Source organism: Danio rerio, chromosome 15, assembly GCF_049306965.1.
Source record: "Danio rerio strain Tuebingen ecotype United States chromosome 15, GRCz12tu, whole genome shotgun sequence".
Taxonomy (NCBI): Eukaryota; Metazoa; Chordata; class Actinopteri; order Cypriniformes; family Danionidae; genus Danio; species Danio rerio.
In genome coordinates this window covers 10812398-10831741 of record NC_133190.1, presented here as the reverse complement: position 1 = coordinate 10831741, position 19344 = coordinate 10812398, and the positions used below count along the sequence as shown (strand labels likewise).

Sequence of the window (19344 nt, the reverse complement as noted above, 5' to 3'; positions counted from 1 at the left end):
CAATAAAATATTGGATTCTTTGGTTTTTCGGTGTTGCCGACTTTATTTTTGTTTATATAATTATTTGTAACTTTTTATTGAGAATTGAGTTTTTAATTATTTTAAACTTTAACATTTAAAATAATTAGTTTTTTTTTTTTTTTTTTTTTGCATGGTCAGCATTGAGGAGAGAGTAACACATTTCACCGCAGCACTGTGTGTGTGTTTGTGTATAATACCTATACCTGCTGCAGTCAACCTAAAACCTACAGTAGGTTGACATAAAACGAAAATAACACCCATTCTTGTCTTAGGACATTTTATTTGGCAAATTTTAAAATAACAGTAAGTATATGTGACATGTTAAATATATAGTATAATTTGCTGGTTTTAAACATACATAATGATAATAAATATAGTTATGAAACAACTATAACACCAAATGTTGACTAATGAAAGTACATTTATAACAATTATTTATTTGTTAGACTTCTGTATTGTCAAACCATGTTGCATACAAATGCATTCAACAGACCTATATGACAGTGCATTGCTGTAGAGGACAAATAAAACACGAGACAGGTGTTTAGAAAGAGTATAGTTTATTTAGTTTGACATGCAAACTTATCTAAACAAGACACACTTTCAGAAAACAGCCCGGAAACATTATAATGCGCGCGCTCGTGAATATAACCCGCGGTTGTCTTCAACTGTTGTCTTCAATAGTCCTTCTTTGCTCAACAACTGAGCTGAAAAACAAAGCAAAACATTACAACAGTCAGACATGGAGCAAAGAGCATAGAATTACCAAGAGGCGACACTCTACAATTTGGGAAACAATAACGCGCTTTTTGAATAAAATAAATAAATAAAAAGCAGCTGCTTTCCATCGCGACAGCAATGACGAGCGATCGCTATCACTTGAAACTGGCGGAATCCGGGTCTGTTGCTCTTTGTCATTCTAAGCTCTTTGCTAAAGGTTTAATCATAACAGTTACCATGGTTTCTATTTCAAACTATAGTAAACTAAAGTTTGAAACTATAGTTTAAAATAGAAGATGAGTGGGCCTCGCTACTCCCACCCACCATAACCCTCGCAGCGAGGCCCCACTACCGGCCGCCCGTGTTTCCCCGAGGGTCCTCGGGGGTTGTGTTCTCCCTGCCTAGGGCTCAAAGGCCGCCTCGCTGACAGAGCACACGAGCTTTATAGGAATGCATATGCAAATTTTTACAAGGCACGTCACTGTTGTCTCGCTGTCATGGCGAGCGCTGAGGAGGGCTCACCTGATTGGACCAGGGAATCTGCGTCAGGGCGAGTTGCCGTCTGCTGTGAACAAAAAATATATTAAATATATTTAATATATATTTTTACATTTTTGGTGCTGTGTAATATTCTGAGATACTTTATACGGTTCCTTTTACAGCATCCATGGTGTAAATTAAGCGTTTCCGGCGAATTGAATGCCAATGCAAAATCCGGTGCGTTTAAGGTCTGTTTTCTTTCAAAATCAGCGATCTCCACAAGCTGAGTGATATCCGATTTAAAGTGGGTCTCAGATTGTACAAGAAGCACTGCATTAAATTACATTTCCCCCGCCATATCCTTATAATATGAGCAATATATTTTACCCCAGTATATTCAATGGAGCTTCTGCGTTAGCCTGCCGATTCTGACGGGCGCGTGCGAGTAAACAGCTTTTTGTCTCGTTTTACGCTTGAGCAACTAAATAAATGCAAAAGTTTATTTAACTGAATGTATGTTAATGACATTACAACATCGATGCTGTATAAGGAACCGTATAAAATGGAAAAAAAGTTCACAATAACAGGTCACCGGAAGTGTATCAGCATGGAAACAGCACTAGCTCGGCATATACCCTATTTAAATAGGAACTTATATACATCTAATATATCTAGAAAACTACAGGAGTATTACATACTAAGCAACAGAATCCTGTGGTGCCACAGAAATGTTTAAGTGATACCACACACTACCACAAGAATACCGCAGGAGTATTACATACTGTACAACACAGAATCCTGTGGTAAAACATCCCAAAAAAAAACAACAAAGTACTACACAATCATCCCATGGTTTTTGTTTTGTACATTTGATGGTTTACCACATGAAATACCACATGCTACCACAAAAATATTACAGGAATATAACAGTAATACCACACGCTCTACCACAAGAATATCCCAGGAATATTACATATTGTATAACAGAATCCTGTGGTAAATACTACCACAATATGAAAGTGATACACTACCACAAGAATACTACAGGAGTATCACATACTGTACAGCACAGAATCATGTGGTAAAACGTCCCAAAAAACAACAAAGTACTACACAGTTACCACATAACATTTGATGGTTTACCACATAGAACACATTTCTGTGTTACTGTGTAACACTGAGTTTGCATATTCTCCCCATGTTGGCGTGGGTTTCCTTGCTCCGGCTTCCCCAGCAGTCCAAAGACATGCGGTATATGAATTGGATTAATTAAATTGTCCAGTGTATGAGTGCGTATGTGAATGAAGGATTGTTGCGCAGTACTGGATTGCAGCTAGAAGAGCATCTGCTGCGAAAAACATATACTGGTATAGTTGGCAGTTGTGGCGACTTCTCCTAAAAAATATGGAAAACATGCTTTTAGTCATGGAATATTCCAGAATCAGATTAGATATGTTTAAGGAAATGTAAGTGAATAACTAGGTTTTATATTGTATTCCTTTTTTGGGGTGGGTGCAGGGGCGGATTGGCCATCTGGCAATTCTGGCAAATTCCAGAAGGGCTGGACCAATTTTTAAATGTGGGCCGGACAGTTTAAAAAAAAAAAAAGTATTGTTTTTAAGTGCAGACAGCTTTTATCTTTTGCTAGATGTGATTTTATGATGATGATGATAAAAATAATAATAATAATAATAAATGTTAAGCATATATATATATATATATACAGTTGTCTGAATTATTAGCCCGAATGCTTATTTTTCCCCAAATTTATTGTAAATGTAGAGATTTTTTCAACACATTTCTACAAATAATAATTTTAATAACTCATTTATAATAACTGATTTATTTTCTCTTTGCCATGATGACAGTAAATAATATTTGACTAGATAATTTTCAAGACACTTCTATACAGCTTAAAGTGACATTTAAAGGCTCAACTGGGTTAATTAGGTTAACTGGGCAGGTTATGGTAATTAGGCAAGGTATTTTATAATGATGGTTTGTTCTGTATATAGATTATCGGAAAAATATAGCTTAAAGGGGCTAATTATTTTGTCCTTAAAATGGTTAAAAAAATAGCTGCTTTTATTCTAGCCAAAATAAAACAAATAAGACTTTCTCCAGAAGAAAGAATATTATCAGACATACTGTAAAAAAAAAAAAAAAATTGCTCTGTTAATCTAAAATCATTCATTCATTCATTCATTCATTCATTCATTCATTCATTCATTCATTCATTCATTCATTCATTCATTCATTCAATTATTCATTCATTCATTCATTCATTCATTCATTTTCTTTTCGGTTTAGTCCCTCTATTAATACAGGGTCACCACAGCAGAATAACCGCCAACTTATCCAGCATGTTTTTAGGCAGAGGATGCCCTTCCTGGGAAATGTTAAAAATAAAACCTCAAAGGGGCGAATATTTCTGACTTCAATTGTGTGTATATATATATATATATATATATATATATATATATATATATATATATATATATATATATATATATATATATATATATATATATATATATATATTTATATATATATATATATATATATATATATATATATATATATATATATATATATATATATGTACATTATAAAACTTTTTTTTTTGTTACAAAACCAAATTTGTATTGCCAAAAGAAAAGTCAAATAAAATAATATGTGTTATTATTACTAATAATAACAACAATACATGGTGGAAAAATACACTGACTAATTTGGACATCAAGAAACCATTTTACAAAATTTTACAAAAAAATATGTATTGTATATAAAAATATGTATATGTAATGTATTTTTATGTCATGTAATACATTTTAATAACCAACTATCTAAACTTAAAAAAGGTGAAAAATGATGGCTTTGGACACCAAGGCTACCTGGCTATCTGCAACTACATAGAATCGCCCAAAAACATTATAATGGATTTTGTAAGTTAATGATCAGTATCAACAAATGCTGGAAACAATAGAATTTGTGAATATTTAGTGAAGTGTGATTAGGCGACACAGTGGCGCAGTAGGTAGTGCTGTTGCCTCACAGCAAGAAGGTCACTGTTTCGAGCCTCAGCTGGGTCAATTGGAGTTTCTGTGTTAAGTTTGCATGTTCTCCCTGCATTCGCGTGGGTTTCATCCGGGTGCTCTGGTTTCCCGTACAGTTCAAAGACATGCAGCATAGGTGAATTGGGTAGGCTAAATTGTTCGTAATGTACAAGTGTAAATGAGTGTCTGTGGATGTTTCCCAGAGATGGGTTGCAGCTGGAAGGACATCTGTGCTGGATAAGTTGGCGGTCCATTCTGCTGTGGCGACCCCGGAATAATAAAGGGACTAAGGCGAAAAGAAAATGAATAAATGAATGAAGTGTGATTAAATGTTATTTTTCCTTTTTATGATCCTGCACAACTACAACCTTTTATTGCAATTACAACAGTCAATAACAACAGAAATGCAATAGAAATACAAACAGATGAAAGCATAGTACAAGAAATACAAAGATGACATTTTTTGCAACAAGAGAAATGTGAACATTTTAAAGAAATATATTAAAGGTAAAGCAAAAGAAAGACAACAAGAAAGAAAAAGAAACTAAATATAATTAAATAAACGAGGGCACATGAAAAAAATAATACAAATGAATGTAGAATTTTAAATAAAGCACTTTTTTGTTTGAAGTTTGAATTGCTTTCTTGTTCTGAGACTCCATGACGGTTTTAAAGTAGACTTCCAATTCTCATTTTACAAATACAATATTTAGCTTACATTGAGTATATTTGCATTTATGTATATAATTAAAACTTTCCAATAAATAAATAAGGAGGTTTATATAAAAAGTTGAATTAAGGAATTATTTTTTAAAATATTATGCTTGTAGCTTAAATAAAAATCACTACAAACCGTTTGGACGAGAATTCACAACAGACCAGAAAGATTTAACAAAGGGACATTCCCAAAACAAGTAATAGACTCAGAAGAAGTCTCACAGAAAGAGCAAGACACGTCAATGTCATTTTTGAATATTTTTATAAAATTGTTTCACTGGATAAAATCTATGAATAATTTTAAGTTGAGTGGTTTGTAAATTATATTATGTTGTGAACTATCCCTTTAAATGATAAACAGTTCCTGCGCATGGCACCTTTGACCAATGGGACGCCACATACACGTCACGTTGCTCATGACGGTCATTCGACTCAGGAAGCGCGTGGAGAGCAGGGTGAATGTCAAAACAGAGACAAACGAAACTAACTATCCGAGCTGTTATAGAAACGCAAGTTTTTATTCTCATATTTTATTTTATTATATCCAAATTAACGTTAGTGGGTGTCAACGGCACAGGCATTCAAAAGCGGAAGAAGCAGAGATAAACATCATAATCTGGTTCACTCTCTACACTAGGCTGACAGCATGTCGCTCACATTACAGCGGATTCCTGCTTTCTCCTCGTCGTTATTCTGTCGGTGTAGCTCGAAATTTCTGGACCGACTCTGCAGTCGCATGATTTCCAAGAAAATGAGAGTATCTGATGCGCTTGCATGCAAAGAGACGGGCTCAGATGTTAGAATACAGGTGAGAAACTACATTGTAAACGAGAATGTGTAGATGTCAGAATTATTAGCCCCCCTGTTTATTTCCCCCCCCAATTTCTGTTTAACGGAGAAACGATTTATTAACACATTTCTAAACGTAATAGTTTTAATTACTAATTTCTAATAACTGATTTATTTTATCTTTGCCATGATTACAGAAAATAATATATTACTATGCCATGATTAAAGTAGATAAAATATTGCTAGATATTTTTAAGACACTTGTATATACCTTTAAGTCACATTCAAAGGTTTAACTAAGTTAGGTCAACTAGGCAGGTTAGGGTACTTAGGCAAGTTATTGGATAACGATTGTTTGTTCTGTTGTCTGTCTGTCTGTCTGTCTGTCTGTCTGTCTGTCTGTCTGTCTTTCTGTCTGTCTGTCTATCTATCTATCTATCTATCTATCTATCTATCTATCTATCTATCTATCTTAAATTATTGTAGCTTAACATTTTTTACTTATTATTATAATTTTTTTTATAAAGAAAAAAACTGCTTTTATTCTAACCGAAACATAACATATAAGACTTGCTCAAGAAGAAAACATATTATCAGACATATTGTGAAAATGTCCTTGCTCTATTAAATATAATTTGGGAAATATTAAAAAAAATATATTATAATATTATAAAATATAAAAAACATGAAAAAATCAAAGAGAGTTTAATAATTTAAACTCTCAACTATAAATTTAAATTTTCAACTGTAACTTAGGGCATTCAAATGGTACTTTAAAAAAAAATGTATATATATATATATATATATATATATATATATATATATATATATATATATATATATATATTATTGAAACCATTGAAAACGTTTTACTACCTAAAAATTGGTGTGTAATGGAAATGTTAGAAGATCTATAAATCATTAGCATTTGTATGTAATTACTGTATTTATAAGGAATATGTATGATTTATGGAAAAAAAAGAAAAATAGTTATTCTTACTTAGAATTTTTGTCTTTTTTGCTAGTCCAAATGTCTTCATATCAAACCAAAAACAAAATAATTTTACTTGCCCCACTGGCAGATCATTTCACCTATTTCAAGAAAAAAAATCTCTTAATTTTTACTTATTTCATCTTAAGTTGAAAGCGAAACAATATATTTACTTGATCTAAGAATGTTTCATTATTTGGTCTACAAATAAGACAAAGTAAGAAAAGCAATTATTTCATTGTGGTTATACAATTTCTGTACCAGAATGTTGTTAGGCTCCCCTGAAAAACGTCAAATAGTGCTATTCAAACTATTTTATGAAACTGTATTGGTATCACAAAATTTATCGCAGAAAAATAAAATATTGATTTTACAATATCATCCAGCCCTAATAGATAATAATTGTAATCTTAGTAATGAAAATCTAATTAAAAAAAAGTAAAATTACAAAAAGGATGAATTATGAAAACTGAAAATATCAAATAATTTTATTTATAAAACAAATTAAACTTCATAAAAATATTTTACTAAAATATCACTAATATACACTGTTGAGTTTTTTTTTTTTTTACATCTACACCTTATTTAGCATTTTTAATGGCATTTCTTTAAAAATATAAGTTTTTTTCTTTTTATTACTAAAAAGCCAGCCCAGATGAAAAAGTAATGCAATACGTTCCTTAAAATTTACCACATTTAGTTTATTATTGAAGAAGTCGCTTCAAAATGTATGTAAACTTCAAAGTTATAACTTTTCCCAACCCTGCAAATGATTAATTAAAATGTGTGTGAGGATTGTCTGTATGGTTGAATATTAAGTTATCTCTTAATCTTATCTTGTTCTGTTGTAGCATTACATTTTTGTGGCCAAAATCACATTTTGGAATCAATGAAATTAAAGAAAAGATCTTAGTATAGTGTATGCTATCTATTATTTTCTTAACAAAACCTGATCCTAATGGTAATGCCCACAGTTATAGTAGCATATGCTGAAATTCTGTATGCTGTTCCTGCAGGGCTGGGTTCGATCGGTCAGGCCACAGAAAGACAATCTCTTCTTACATTTGAATGATGGAAGTTCACTGCAACCACTACAGGTTGTTGCCAGCTCACAACTGAACACCAGGTGCTTTCTGCTCTTGTGTATTCAACACTATTTTTAAGATCAAATGTATATTAAATACAATACTGCAAAAAGTGCTTTTCTTACTTGAAGTTTTTTGTTTTGTTTCTAGTCCAAATAATCTAGTCAAAAAAAGCGTTTTCTAGACAAGCAAATATGTAACAAAAGTAAGCCAATATCAAGTGAGTTTTTCACTGAAAACAAGCAAAATAGTTAAGTGAAAACCAGATTATTTTGCTTACCCATTTGGCAGATTATTTTGTTTGTTTGAAGGAAAAAATTAGCAATTTTTTACATATTATTTATAAAAACAAGATATTTTATTTTGGTAGAAAATGATTCTTGATTCATTTATATATTTATTTGAGATATTTGGAATAGAAAAAAAAAAAAAACTTTAAGAAATATTTTTTTACGCAGCTTTAGCAAACTGACCGACAGACAATTAGAGAGCTTTTTAAGCCGTCCAGCCTCAACGCAGTACTGGGAAACACCCTTATACACTCATTTGGTAATTTTGTTTTTCCCAATTCACCTATAGAGCATGTCTTTGGACTGTAGGGGAAACCCACTCAGGGTGAACATGCAAACTCCACACAGCAATGCCAACTGGCCCAGCTGGCAATCGAACCAGCGACTTTGTGGTTGAAGGCAACAGTGCTACCCACTGAGCCACCTGTCGCCCTAGGTTAACTAGACATGGTTCAAATGGGCAAGTGGTTTGTTCTGTAGCCAACTGAGAATAATAATGACCTTAGCAGTATTTAACTTTATTTATTATTATTAATTGTATTCCAGTTAAACTAAAATAAATAAGAAGACCATTTTCTCTTATAGAAAAATATAATAGGAAATACTGTGAAATACTTCCTTGATCTGTTTAACATCACTTAGAAAATATTTTGAAAAATAATTCAAATTTTACAGGAGGGCTATTAATTTTGTGTGTATATGCATGCGCACACACAGGTGCACACAATAATGTGATTCATTTTATCCAAGTCAACAGCTACCAGTATCTTTGGAGTTCACCAAAAAAAAAAAAAAAAAAAAAAAATTGTGGTTCCTGATGATATGATTTTGTAATTGCTAAAATGCTTTGAAAATTACAATTTAAGGGTTGAAATGTTTATTTTTGATGTTTCCTCTTTTCTTGTCAAGAGACCTCACGTTTGGCTGTGCTGTCGACATTACCGGCACATTAGAGAAGAGCCCAAATAAGAGGCAAAACGTGGAGTTACAGGCTCAGAGTATTAAAGTGGTTGGAGAATGTAATCCGATGGTGAGTTTTGACATCAAAATGAATCCATCAGATAAAATCGATGGACAGAGATTAATGAAACATCTTGATCAGGTCATGTTGAATATACTGAGCCATGATGTCTGCTGCAGGACTTTCCTTTTAAGATCAAGGAGCGTCATCCTCTGGAGTATATCAGGCAGTTTCCTCACCTCAGATGCAGAACTAATGCCTTCAGCTCCATGCTCAGGATACGCAGTGAAGCTACAGCCGCAATCCAGTCATTCTTCAGGGTAAAATTTGCCTAAATGCGCATACACACTCACAACCGTAGCCTTTCTCACCATAAAACATTTTGTAACAATATGAAGTATTAAATGGGACTTATTATGCAAAAATTACTTTTAGAAGAGGTTTAAAAACAGTTGTGTGGCAACAAACTGTGAATATAACCAGCTTCTAATGGTAAGAAGTCATTATTTTTTTGTAATCATATTCAATAAAAAACAGATTAAGTCTGCAGAAACACTTTGATTAACATTCTCCCTAAGTATGTCATCAGAGGGGGAAAGCCCTGCCCATTAGTGACATCTACCTCTTTAGCATAGGACGTTAACCTTGTTTTTAAACTGCCACTATGCTGACACATAGGCATTTGGCATTCATAGCTCCACCCTCTTTTGAAAAGAGGGCTGGCAGCATAATCTCATTTGAATGTAAAGGGACAGTCCCTAAAATGGCAAAATTAGGATCAAAGCCTAAAATGGGCAGTTTCAAAAAGTTATAAATCATTAGGTATGGGGTATTTTGAGCTGAAACTTCACATACACACTCTAAAAATAGGCATAATAGGTATCCTTTAAAGACTACAAAACAAGGATATTACACTGAGTAGAGCTGCACGTTTCTGGTTAAAATGAGAATAGCGATTTTTATTATTATTTTTTTTTTGCCTAAAATAAAAATCACAATTTATTCACGATTCTGTAGATATAAAATAAAGGTTAATATGAGTAGGCTATTATTATTGTTATTCTCAAACATGGTAAAACTGCAATAGGCTTTGTTTAGCTGTACTGTTGGTTAAAATGCTAAAATTTGTATAGACTTGGAATGGTGGACTTGATTTTAGATTTGTCCTGGTCATTGATGCTGATGATAATTCTGATGTTTAATTATTCGGTTCGAGACATATGCTTGCAATCTGTAATTTTCTGCTTCATATCGATCACTGACGTGATTTTCGTGAGAACAGAAGACTGAGTGGGTATTTTTGCATTTCGGCGGGTTTTGGATTCTTTTTGGGCTGGAATCAGTCAGCTACATCTGGCAACACTGTGTGCGCTTTTGGTTTCATTTTCACTGCTCAGCGGTTCACTTCCCATGCGGCTCCCTAACTCTGTGGCACAAACTGAATGTTACTTACAACTTTATTACCTGTTATTCACAGCAGGTTCTGTTCACTAAAGTAAACTTCATTCAGGGGCATGCACGTGCTCACGCCCTCTCTGTGGTAACAACTGACGGTCAGCTCACGTCACGTGTGATTTTGCGGTCGCAAATACATTACATGAAAACAGAAATTACATTTTTGAGGTTAATTGTATCTTATAAATACAGCATGTGACTCTTTCAACACTATTTGGAGGTGTCCATGTTGCTGAACAACGGATGTAAAACATTGTGAAGACTTGTGCGGCCACCAATGCTTCTCTTCTGAACTTGAAAATATGATTGACAGAATCGTAGAAATGCTGAATTAAGATCGTCTATGGGGTCGAATCGAGATTGCAATTTTTGAGCTGCACAATTAATCGTAAAAAGATTGCGGTCACACTGGGCTTTTCCTCCCCTAGACCTCCATTCATACGCACGCGAATGCGTCAGATCGGAAACACAGGGTCATGCGTCAAATTTCGCAGGTTGCTCCACTGAGGGTGCTTTGATGCGTATTTTTAAAAATGTCTCTCCTGCAAGAATTTGCTTGCAGGAAAGTGATTTATTTTATATTGAAGTGATAAATCATATTTAATGTTTTAATGTACATTGTGAAGTGTTTTTTGTATTGTCTTATTATTGTGTTTATTTATTAGTTTTAGTGGTGTAGCGAATAAAATCCCACCATTTGGATTACATTATGGTTTTCTAGTCACGGATCAGACCATTTTTCGGATCAGCCAACAAGGGGAGAAGACAAATGTCATTTGCTTTCCATTTAATGCAAAAACAGTACTACAAAAAGCATTTGGTTTAAACAAACAGAACTTAGAACCTGTCATTTTATTAAAAATAAAACAAATAAATAGTCAACTGAATAAAAATAAATATTCAGTGCTGTGAAAATTCACTGTTACTACTACTGTTACTGAAAATGCTAAAAGTATAAATCTAACATTAAAATTTGTATAACCCATATTTATTCTTAGTCTGATTTTCAAAAAGTAATTCAGTTATTCACTCATAAAACGTGTTTCATTGCTAGATGGATCATTTTTGAGGAATTATTCAGTGGCATATGTTTAATGCCCATCTATTGGTTAAATAATGTAATTGCTGCCTACAACTTTTATTTTTTACCGTCAAGTTAAATGCTTATGATGGTGTTTTTAATCTTTACCATAAACATCAGTGGTTTACCATGTATCACCAGGGCTTGACATTAACTTTTTTGATCACCAGCCACTGTGGCTGATAGTTGTGCAACGTTACTAACCACTCACCGTTTTCACTAGCCACAAGTTTGTTGTTAGGTAAATATATTTTATGTGCATGAATTTGATTTTGGCATGCTAAAAATACTTGATTTAAATTGTGTTATGTCTATACACCTCCTTAGCTTTTTTATTATTATTATTTCCCATTACTTTTTAGGGCTCAACACTGAGTATACATACAAGAACAAAAATGTTCTTAAAAAAAACAATTGACGTTTCAAAAAAAATATTCTCATTTATTTAAAGCTATACATAGTAATTTGTTCAGGCTAAAGACCCCAGATCATCAGATAACTACAGGTAAATGGATAAACAAAAATATTGACAAAAATAAAGTGAAAAACATTCTGTGTGGGAAAGGATGTTAATGCACACAGTTAACGTTAGGCCCAATAATAATCTGTTCAAAGAATGGTAAAAGCCAAAGCGATAACTGTTGGTGCATGAGCACAACTTTTTCCAACCTATTTTAAAGACGAACAAGTGCACCAGGTGATGCAGTGGTGCAGTCGGTAGTGTTGTCGCCTCACAGCAAGAAGGTTGCTAGTTCGAGCCTCAGTGTTTCTGTGTGGAGTTTGCATGTTCTCCCTGCATTTGCGTGGGCTTCCTCCAGGTGCTCTGGTCTCTCCCACAGTCCAAATACATGTGGTACAGGTGAATTGGGTAGGCTAAATTGTTCGTAGTGTATGAGTGTGAATTAGTGTGTGTGGATGTTTCCCAGAGATTGGTTGCGGCTGGAAGGGCATCTGTTGCGTAAAAACATGCTGGATAAGTTGGAAGGTCATTATGCTGTGGCGACCCCAGATTAATAAAGGGACTAAGCCGAAAAGAAAATTAATGAATAAGTTAATGAACAAGCGCACCATTTGCGTTTTCAGGCACAGTTGTTTTGCACAAGGCAACTGGAGCTTTTAAGCACTTGCATGCTTCACGTTAGCTGTGCCTTGCTCACAACGTCAGCAAGCTAGATCGCCTGTGTCTCAGTGTGCGCCCAATTATCCTCTTATTCAGTATTCACCTGCTTTCTTTTGCTCGGGGGAACAGCTATCAATCATGCTACTTTTCGGTTTTAAGTTCACATTTGCGCGCAAATTGACGATCGCTCCTAAACTAAATTTGTATACATAGGGATGAGGCAGTTCTGGCAACTTAATTATTTTCAACCAGGCGAAGTGGCTAGTGGAGGTGTCTGTCTAACCCGCCACAGCTAAAATCTACCAGCATTTGGCATGCTAGTACTGTAGGTGTTAATGTCAAGCCCTGGTTATATTTAAACTATAAATTTAAACTTTTTCACACACAGATTTAAATGCAGCGATTCAGAGGATTAATAAACATGCAAACCACCATTATTTATAATGTATGTTGGTTGGTTGTTGAGATCCAGATTGTTGAGATCTCGATTTTTAATGGTTAATAGTCCAGCTTACACTGAATGCAATTACGCAGGCTAAACAAGTAGTGACAGAAAACACCTTTAATAACCTAAGAAACCCACCACATCTCGAATAACCTCCCACAACTTCTTCTTTCATCATTACAATTTACAGGAAAGCCTAAATGCTTTCATATGTGTGATTTAAATGATGCTAAAGGTGATCTCTCTGTGATCATTACAAATTTAGTAAAGTTAAAAAAAAGTATTAATCTGCAGGTCGCATGTGTTCTGAACTGTGGGTTGTGATCCGTACGAATCACGGATCAACTGTGATCCGTTACACCCCTAATTGGTATGTAATATATACTTCTCTATATAGATCTTGTCCAAAAAAAGTAATAAGTTGCTGTTGTGGCAATAAATAAACAAAGAAATGCGCACAGCTGTACGAGCATTGTGGGTCAGTAAGACTCCTATAAATTGTTAAATAATATATAAATAATACATTATAATTCATGATATCATTAACAGGCTTGGAAAATTTAGAAGAGCTCTCATTTAAATGAATATTTTTTATAGGATGCTTTACAATATTATATTTGTGCATGTACATTAGTTTAGTCAGTACTGAAGCCAAATCTGGAGCTAATCTAACAAAATAACTTACAATAATGGTTCAAAAGTTTGCAGCCCAATTTATATGTTAGGAAAAAAATATTAAATAACATTTTCAAATATAGCTAAAATCAAGAGAAACAAAAAATATTTACAATTTTGTTGAAATGTTGTAATTTGTAATTTTATTCTCTTTATTTCTAAAGATGTTCTGTAACTAAAATATTATTTTAAAAATACATCCGTTTAATAAATATGTTTTGTTCAAATGCACCTAAATACAGAGTAAGTCAGAATTATTGTTCCCCCTGAACTATTAGACCCCCTGTTTATTTTTTCCCCCCAATTTCTGTTTAACGGAGAGAAGTTTTCTTCAATACATATCTAAACATATTAGTTTTAATAACTAGTTTTAGTAACTGAATTATTTTATCTTTGCCATTATGACATTATGATTAGTACATAAAATATAAGATATTTTTCATTTTTCATTTCTATACAGCTTAAAGTGACATTTAAAGGCTTAACTAGGTTAATTAGGTTAACTAGGCAAGTTAGGGTAATTAGGCAAGTTATTGTGTAATTATGGTTTGTTTTGTAGATCAGGGGTTCCCAATTTTTTTTAGCCCGCCACCCACAAAATGACAATTCCAGTGATTCGTGACAGCCAATATCCTCTGAGGTGGTTATAAATATACAGAAACCTTGCATGCAATGACGCACCCACACCAATAGACCCAAGTCTATTCTTCGTTTAATTTGTTTAATGTATGTCAGTGCTGTAAATTGGCCAGAAAATTTTACCTGGTGCCATAAAATCAATCTGCTGCATCTGACACTATTGCTGTATCTTTAATATTATTTAACTACCCCAGAGGTTATATCCAATAGAACTAGTAACTATAAGCTACTATAGTAACTATATAGTAAATGGTGTCTTTAAATGACTTTGTTTTCCCCTCTTCAGTAGGTTATGGATAAAATATGGTAATTCTAATGGTTTATTAAAAATAAATAGATTTATCATCCATGTCCCGCTTCATTGTCCCACGACCACCTGGGGGGTCCCGACCCTCACTTTGAGAATCACTGCTGTAGAGTATCGAAAAAATATAGCTTAAAGCGGCTAATAATTTTGTCCTTGAAATGGTTTTTAAAACATTACAAACTGCTTTTATTCTAGCCCAAATTAAACAAACATGATTTTCTCCAGACGAAAAAAAAATATTATCAGGCATACTGTGAAATTTTTCTTGCTCTGTTTAACATCATTTGGAAAATATTCAAAAAAGGGGGGTCAATAATTCTGACTTCAACTGTGTATATACATTTTTTTAAGCTTATGTCATTTTAATGCCAGTTGCACTAACAAACATCAAATGTGGACGATTACCAGATTACACCAACATTTTTAACACATGATTAATGCATTGAAATGAATAAATAAATGTATATAATCACTAAAATCAATGAATAGCACTACTAAATAAAGGAAGAAGCTGTTATTATTTTGAAAATAGACATACAGAACTTACTCGTTCTTCATTATTGAAAAAGAAAAAACCAATTTGTGATTTGTAGTTGTATTGTAATAATCATTTGAAAAAGCATTTTAATAGCATGTCCATTTTTAAATGATTTCAGACATCGTTTTCATTCAGAACATATTATTAGACATATTTAAAAAGGTTTCTCTTGCAATATCATTGAAATGATTTTTAATTAAGTTGAAAAAATATATATAATTCTTAATTTTGTTGCTCATTTATTTATTAGTTTATTTTAACATGTATATTTTTGAGGCAAGCACAGTGGCTCAGTTGTTACTGTCACCTCACAGCAAGAAGGTCGCTGGTTCGAGTCCCGGCTGAGCAAGTTGGCAGTTCTGTGTGGAGTTTGCATGTTCTCTGTGTGTTTGTGTGGGTTTCCCCCTGCTCCAGTTTCCCCTGCAGTCCAAAGACAGGCTATAGGTAAATTGAATAAACTAAATTGGCCGAAGTGTTTGTGTGTGTGTGAAGGAGTGTATGGGTGCTTCCCTGTACTGGGTTGTGGCTGGAAGGGCATTCGCTGCGTAAAACATATGCCGGAATAGTTGGCGAATTCATTCCACTGTGGTGACCCCCTATTATATAAGGGACTAAGCCAAAGGAATATTAATTAATAAATGTATATTTTTATATACTGAATATTAAATATTTTGTTGGAAACAAACAGTGAGTGACACTTCAAAATGACCATTGCCGATGCATGCAGTGCTGCCGCAGCACTAAGGAATTAAGAGCATGTTTTTAAGAGTAACAGCAGTTTGTGACTATGCCTGGGGGGCTCAAAAGAACGGGATACGAAATATACAGTAACTTGTAAATGAAGATGAAACAACGAAACAAAGCATTATAAGTCCTTCAATAATCATTAAAAACTTGTTAACAAACTTTATTATCATTTTAAACTTAAGTGAAATGAGGATTCATTTTGGAAAGTAAAATTAAAGAAATAAAAGACAACAAATGAAAGTACAAACATACATACACAAATAAATGATTGAATTAATTAAATAAATATAATAATAATACTAATAAAGCATTGTTTTAGCCTCAATATAGAGAGATGCGCTGGGTTTGTTGTTTTTAAGTGATAGGACAGTCATTAAATAAGCTTTTTCATTTACAGTTTTTTTTATTTACATTTCTGTACTTTTTGAATGATGGAAATACCTTCTTTATTAACTTTTTTTATTATCTATTTCATTGATTAGAATACAGCATGTCATACATTCCATACAATGACAAAAACAGACATTTTAGTAGGGATCTTCTCTAAATCATATTATAGGCATTCATGTTTGCTCCAAAAAAATAAAATAACTACGCACATTCTATTATACAGATCTATTAAACAGATCTTTGAGCCATATAACGTGTAATTTACATGTGCAAATTAATGTTAAAGGTATCGAGTTCCTACACCATCTGTATGTGAATGCCTGTCCTGAATATTGATTGTGTTAATTGTCACAGGATCACGGTTATGTGCAGATTCACACACCAGTCATCACCTCGAATGACTGTGAGGGAGCTGGAGAGCTTTTCCAAGTCGAGGTGCATATCATTTACATCATTACCCTCTTCTTTTTGAGTGAATTGTACAAAGCAAAATATAGCGCATATATGCTTTTGCTGATCGCTCTGTGTGTGTGTTTTCTGAAGCCTACAGGGGATAAAAAGGACTCAGATGACCCACATTTCTTCTCTGTGCCAGCTTATCTAACAGTCTCAGGACAGCTGCATCTGGAGGTGATGGCAGGGTAAAGACAGACTTCTTAATCGCACTACATTCTTATTTAAAGTTTAATTATCTGGGCTGTCAATATATTAACTTTATTAATTCTAATTCAGAATACCGTGATGGCATTGGCTGGGAATTTGTGGCTTATTTTGTAATTAACACAGTCAGCAAAAATTGTATAGCGAATCATACGCATCCTTGGTGGTTTTAGTTTTGCTTTAACAAGTTTATTATGATCAAGGTATTGGGTTGTAGATAGTACAAAATAATCTATTAATTTACATCTATAAAATAAGTAAAGTTATAGTATAGTAGTTATAGTATAAGTTATAGTATAGTATAGTAAACTATATAGCTCACAATAATTCAACCACAATAATTTATTCAATAAAATAATGTAGGGCCTCCTTTTGCAGCCAATACTGCATGAAGTCATCTTGGGAATGACAGATACAAGTCCTGCACAGTGGCCAGAGGGTTTTTGAGCCATTTTTCTTGCAGAATAGTTGCCAGATCACTTTTTCATGCTGGTGCAAAAAAGCCGTTGCTGACTCATTCATTCATTTTCTTGTCGGCTTAGTCCCTTTATTAATCCGGGGTTGCCACAGCGGAATGAACCGCCAACTTATCCAGCAAGTTTTTACACAGCGGATGCCCTTCCAGCCGCAACCCATCTCTGGGAAACATCCACACACACATTCACAGACACACTCATACACTACGGACAATTTAGCTTACCCAATTCACCTGTACCACATGTCTTTGGATTGTTGGGGAAACCGGAGGACCCGGAGGAAACTCATGCGAAGGCAGGGAGCACATGCAAACTCCACACAGAAACACCAACTGAGCCGAGGTTCGAACCAGCGACCCAGCGTCTTTCTTGCTGTGAGGCGACAGCATTACCTACTGCGCCACTGCCTCGCCCCGTTGCTGATTCGCTCCTCCAAAACACTCAAAAGTGGCTCAATAATATTTAGGTCTGGTGACTGTGCAGGCCATGTGAGAACTTTGCCTTCATGCTTATCAAGCTACTATATCAATCTTGCTGTGTGTATTGGTGCATTATCATCCTGATACACGGCACCACCTTTAGGATATGTTGTTTTATCATTGGGTGCACATGGTCTCCCAGAATGGTTCGGTAGTCCATTCTAGAGGTGATGCACCCATCTAGCACAAGTCTTTGGCTTATGGAATGCCATAATATTGCAGCCTAAACCATCACTGATCCACCACCATGCTTCACTCTGGGCATGCAGCAGTCTGGGTGGTACTGTATACTTGCATGGGGCTTTTCCACACCTTAACTCTCCAAATATATATGATTAATTTGAAATATTTAACGCAGTTAAATAATTATACGCAGTTGCATTTTTTTTTTCTTTTCCTGTTGTGGTCGACGTGTGTTCAGAGATGGTGTGTGCATAGAGGCAACCTATATTTGGGCAGCAGAATAATGAGCGAACCTCCCGGTCTTAACTTTCACTTTCAGCTACACCAACCCTCTCCCTCACAGTCCTTGCTTTCATCAGCAAAAAAGTTACTTTCTTTTTTCACTTTTGGGTTGAGGGCGGCGTGATTGTCGTTTTCCTAGAATGCCAGTTCAGCTTGCTCTGGCCCTGCGTGTGTTTAACGCATAGACTGTAAAATATATGGACGTAGTATCCGTGACGTCACCCATAGGTTTCTGAAGAGCGCAAAAGAAGCCACAAGTAGGCGCGGCCAACCGTCGCCATTTTGGTCACGCGTCATCACATCCACGGCGGGATACCAAACAAGGGCAAAGAGGCGGAGAGTGAGCGGAGCTACAGACACCTGCTAGCATTTAGCTTGGACCTGGTTCAGACACACTTTACTTTGGGAGAACGCTTAATACTTTATCACCTGTGACTCGTTTGTATTCTGACCACTTGTGCTTGGTTGTACACTATATCAATAAAGTGTTTAGACTTTTAAAAACACTGCTGTAACACATTGAGCCACTAAACATTGTTCTTATGAGGTTTTTCAACAGGAGGAAAACGCGAATTACTTTTAAACACTTCAGATATAGTCTGTGTTAGTTAATGTAAGACTATTGATGAAATACAGCATAACACTGTATGGCAACGCTTCAGATGACTGATCTAGAGCCTACAGCTAATCAATCTGACAGATTTTGGAGTGCATTACAGCTCTAAATATAAATATAAACGATAAATGATCTTAAATA

The 19344-nt window shown here is 34.4% G+C and overlaps 1 protein-coding gene across 2 annotated transcripts in view; it reads left to right on the top strand.

Annotated features, from left to right (window-relative positions):
- The first annotated feature begins 5419 nt into the window (after nucleotides 1–5419).
- The window catches only part of nars2 (asparaginyl-tRNA synthetase 2, mitochondrial), a 32060-nt gene continuing 18135 nt past the window's right edge, over nucleotides 5420–19344 (top strand). Inside the window, 6 exon segments of one of the 2 annotated variants that reach the window (NM_001077155.1) lie at nucleotides 5420–5802; nucleotides 7791–7900; nucleotides 9059–9179; nucleotides 9290–9430; nucleotides 16862–16942; nucleotides 17051–17148. In NM_001077155.1, coding sequence (NP_001070623.1) covers nucleotides 5641–5802; nucleotides 7791–7900; nucleotides 9059–9179; nucleotides 9290–9430; nucleotides 16862–16942; nucleotides 17051–17148 — 713 coding nt within the window. In that variant the 5' untranslated portion in view covers nucleotides 5420–5640. 2 annotated transcript variants of the gene reach the window in all.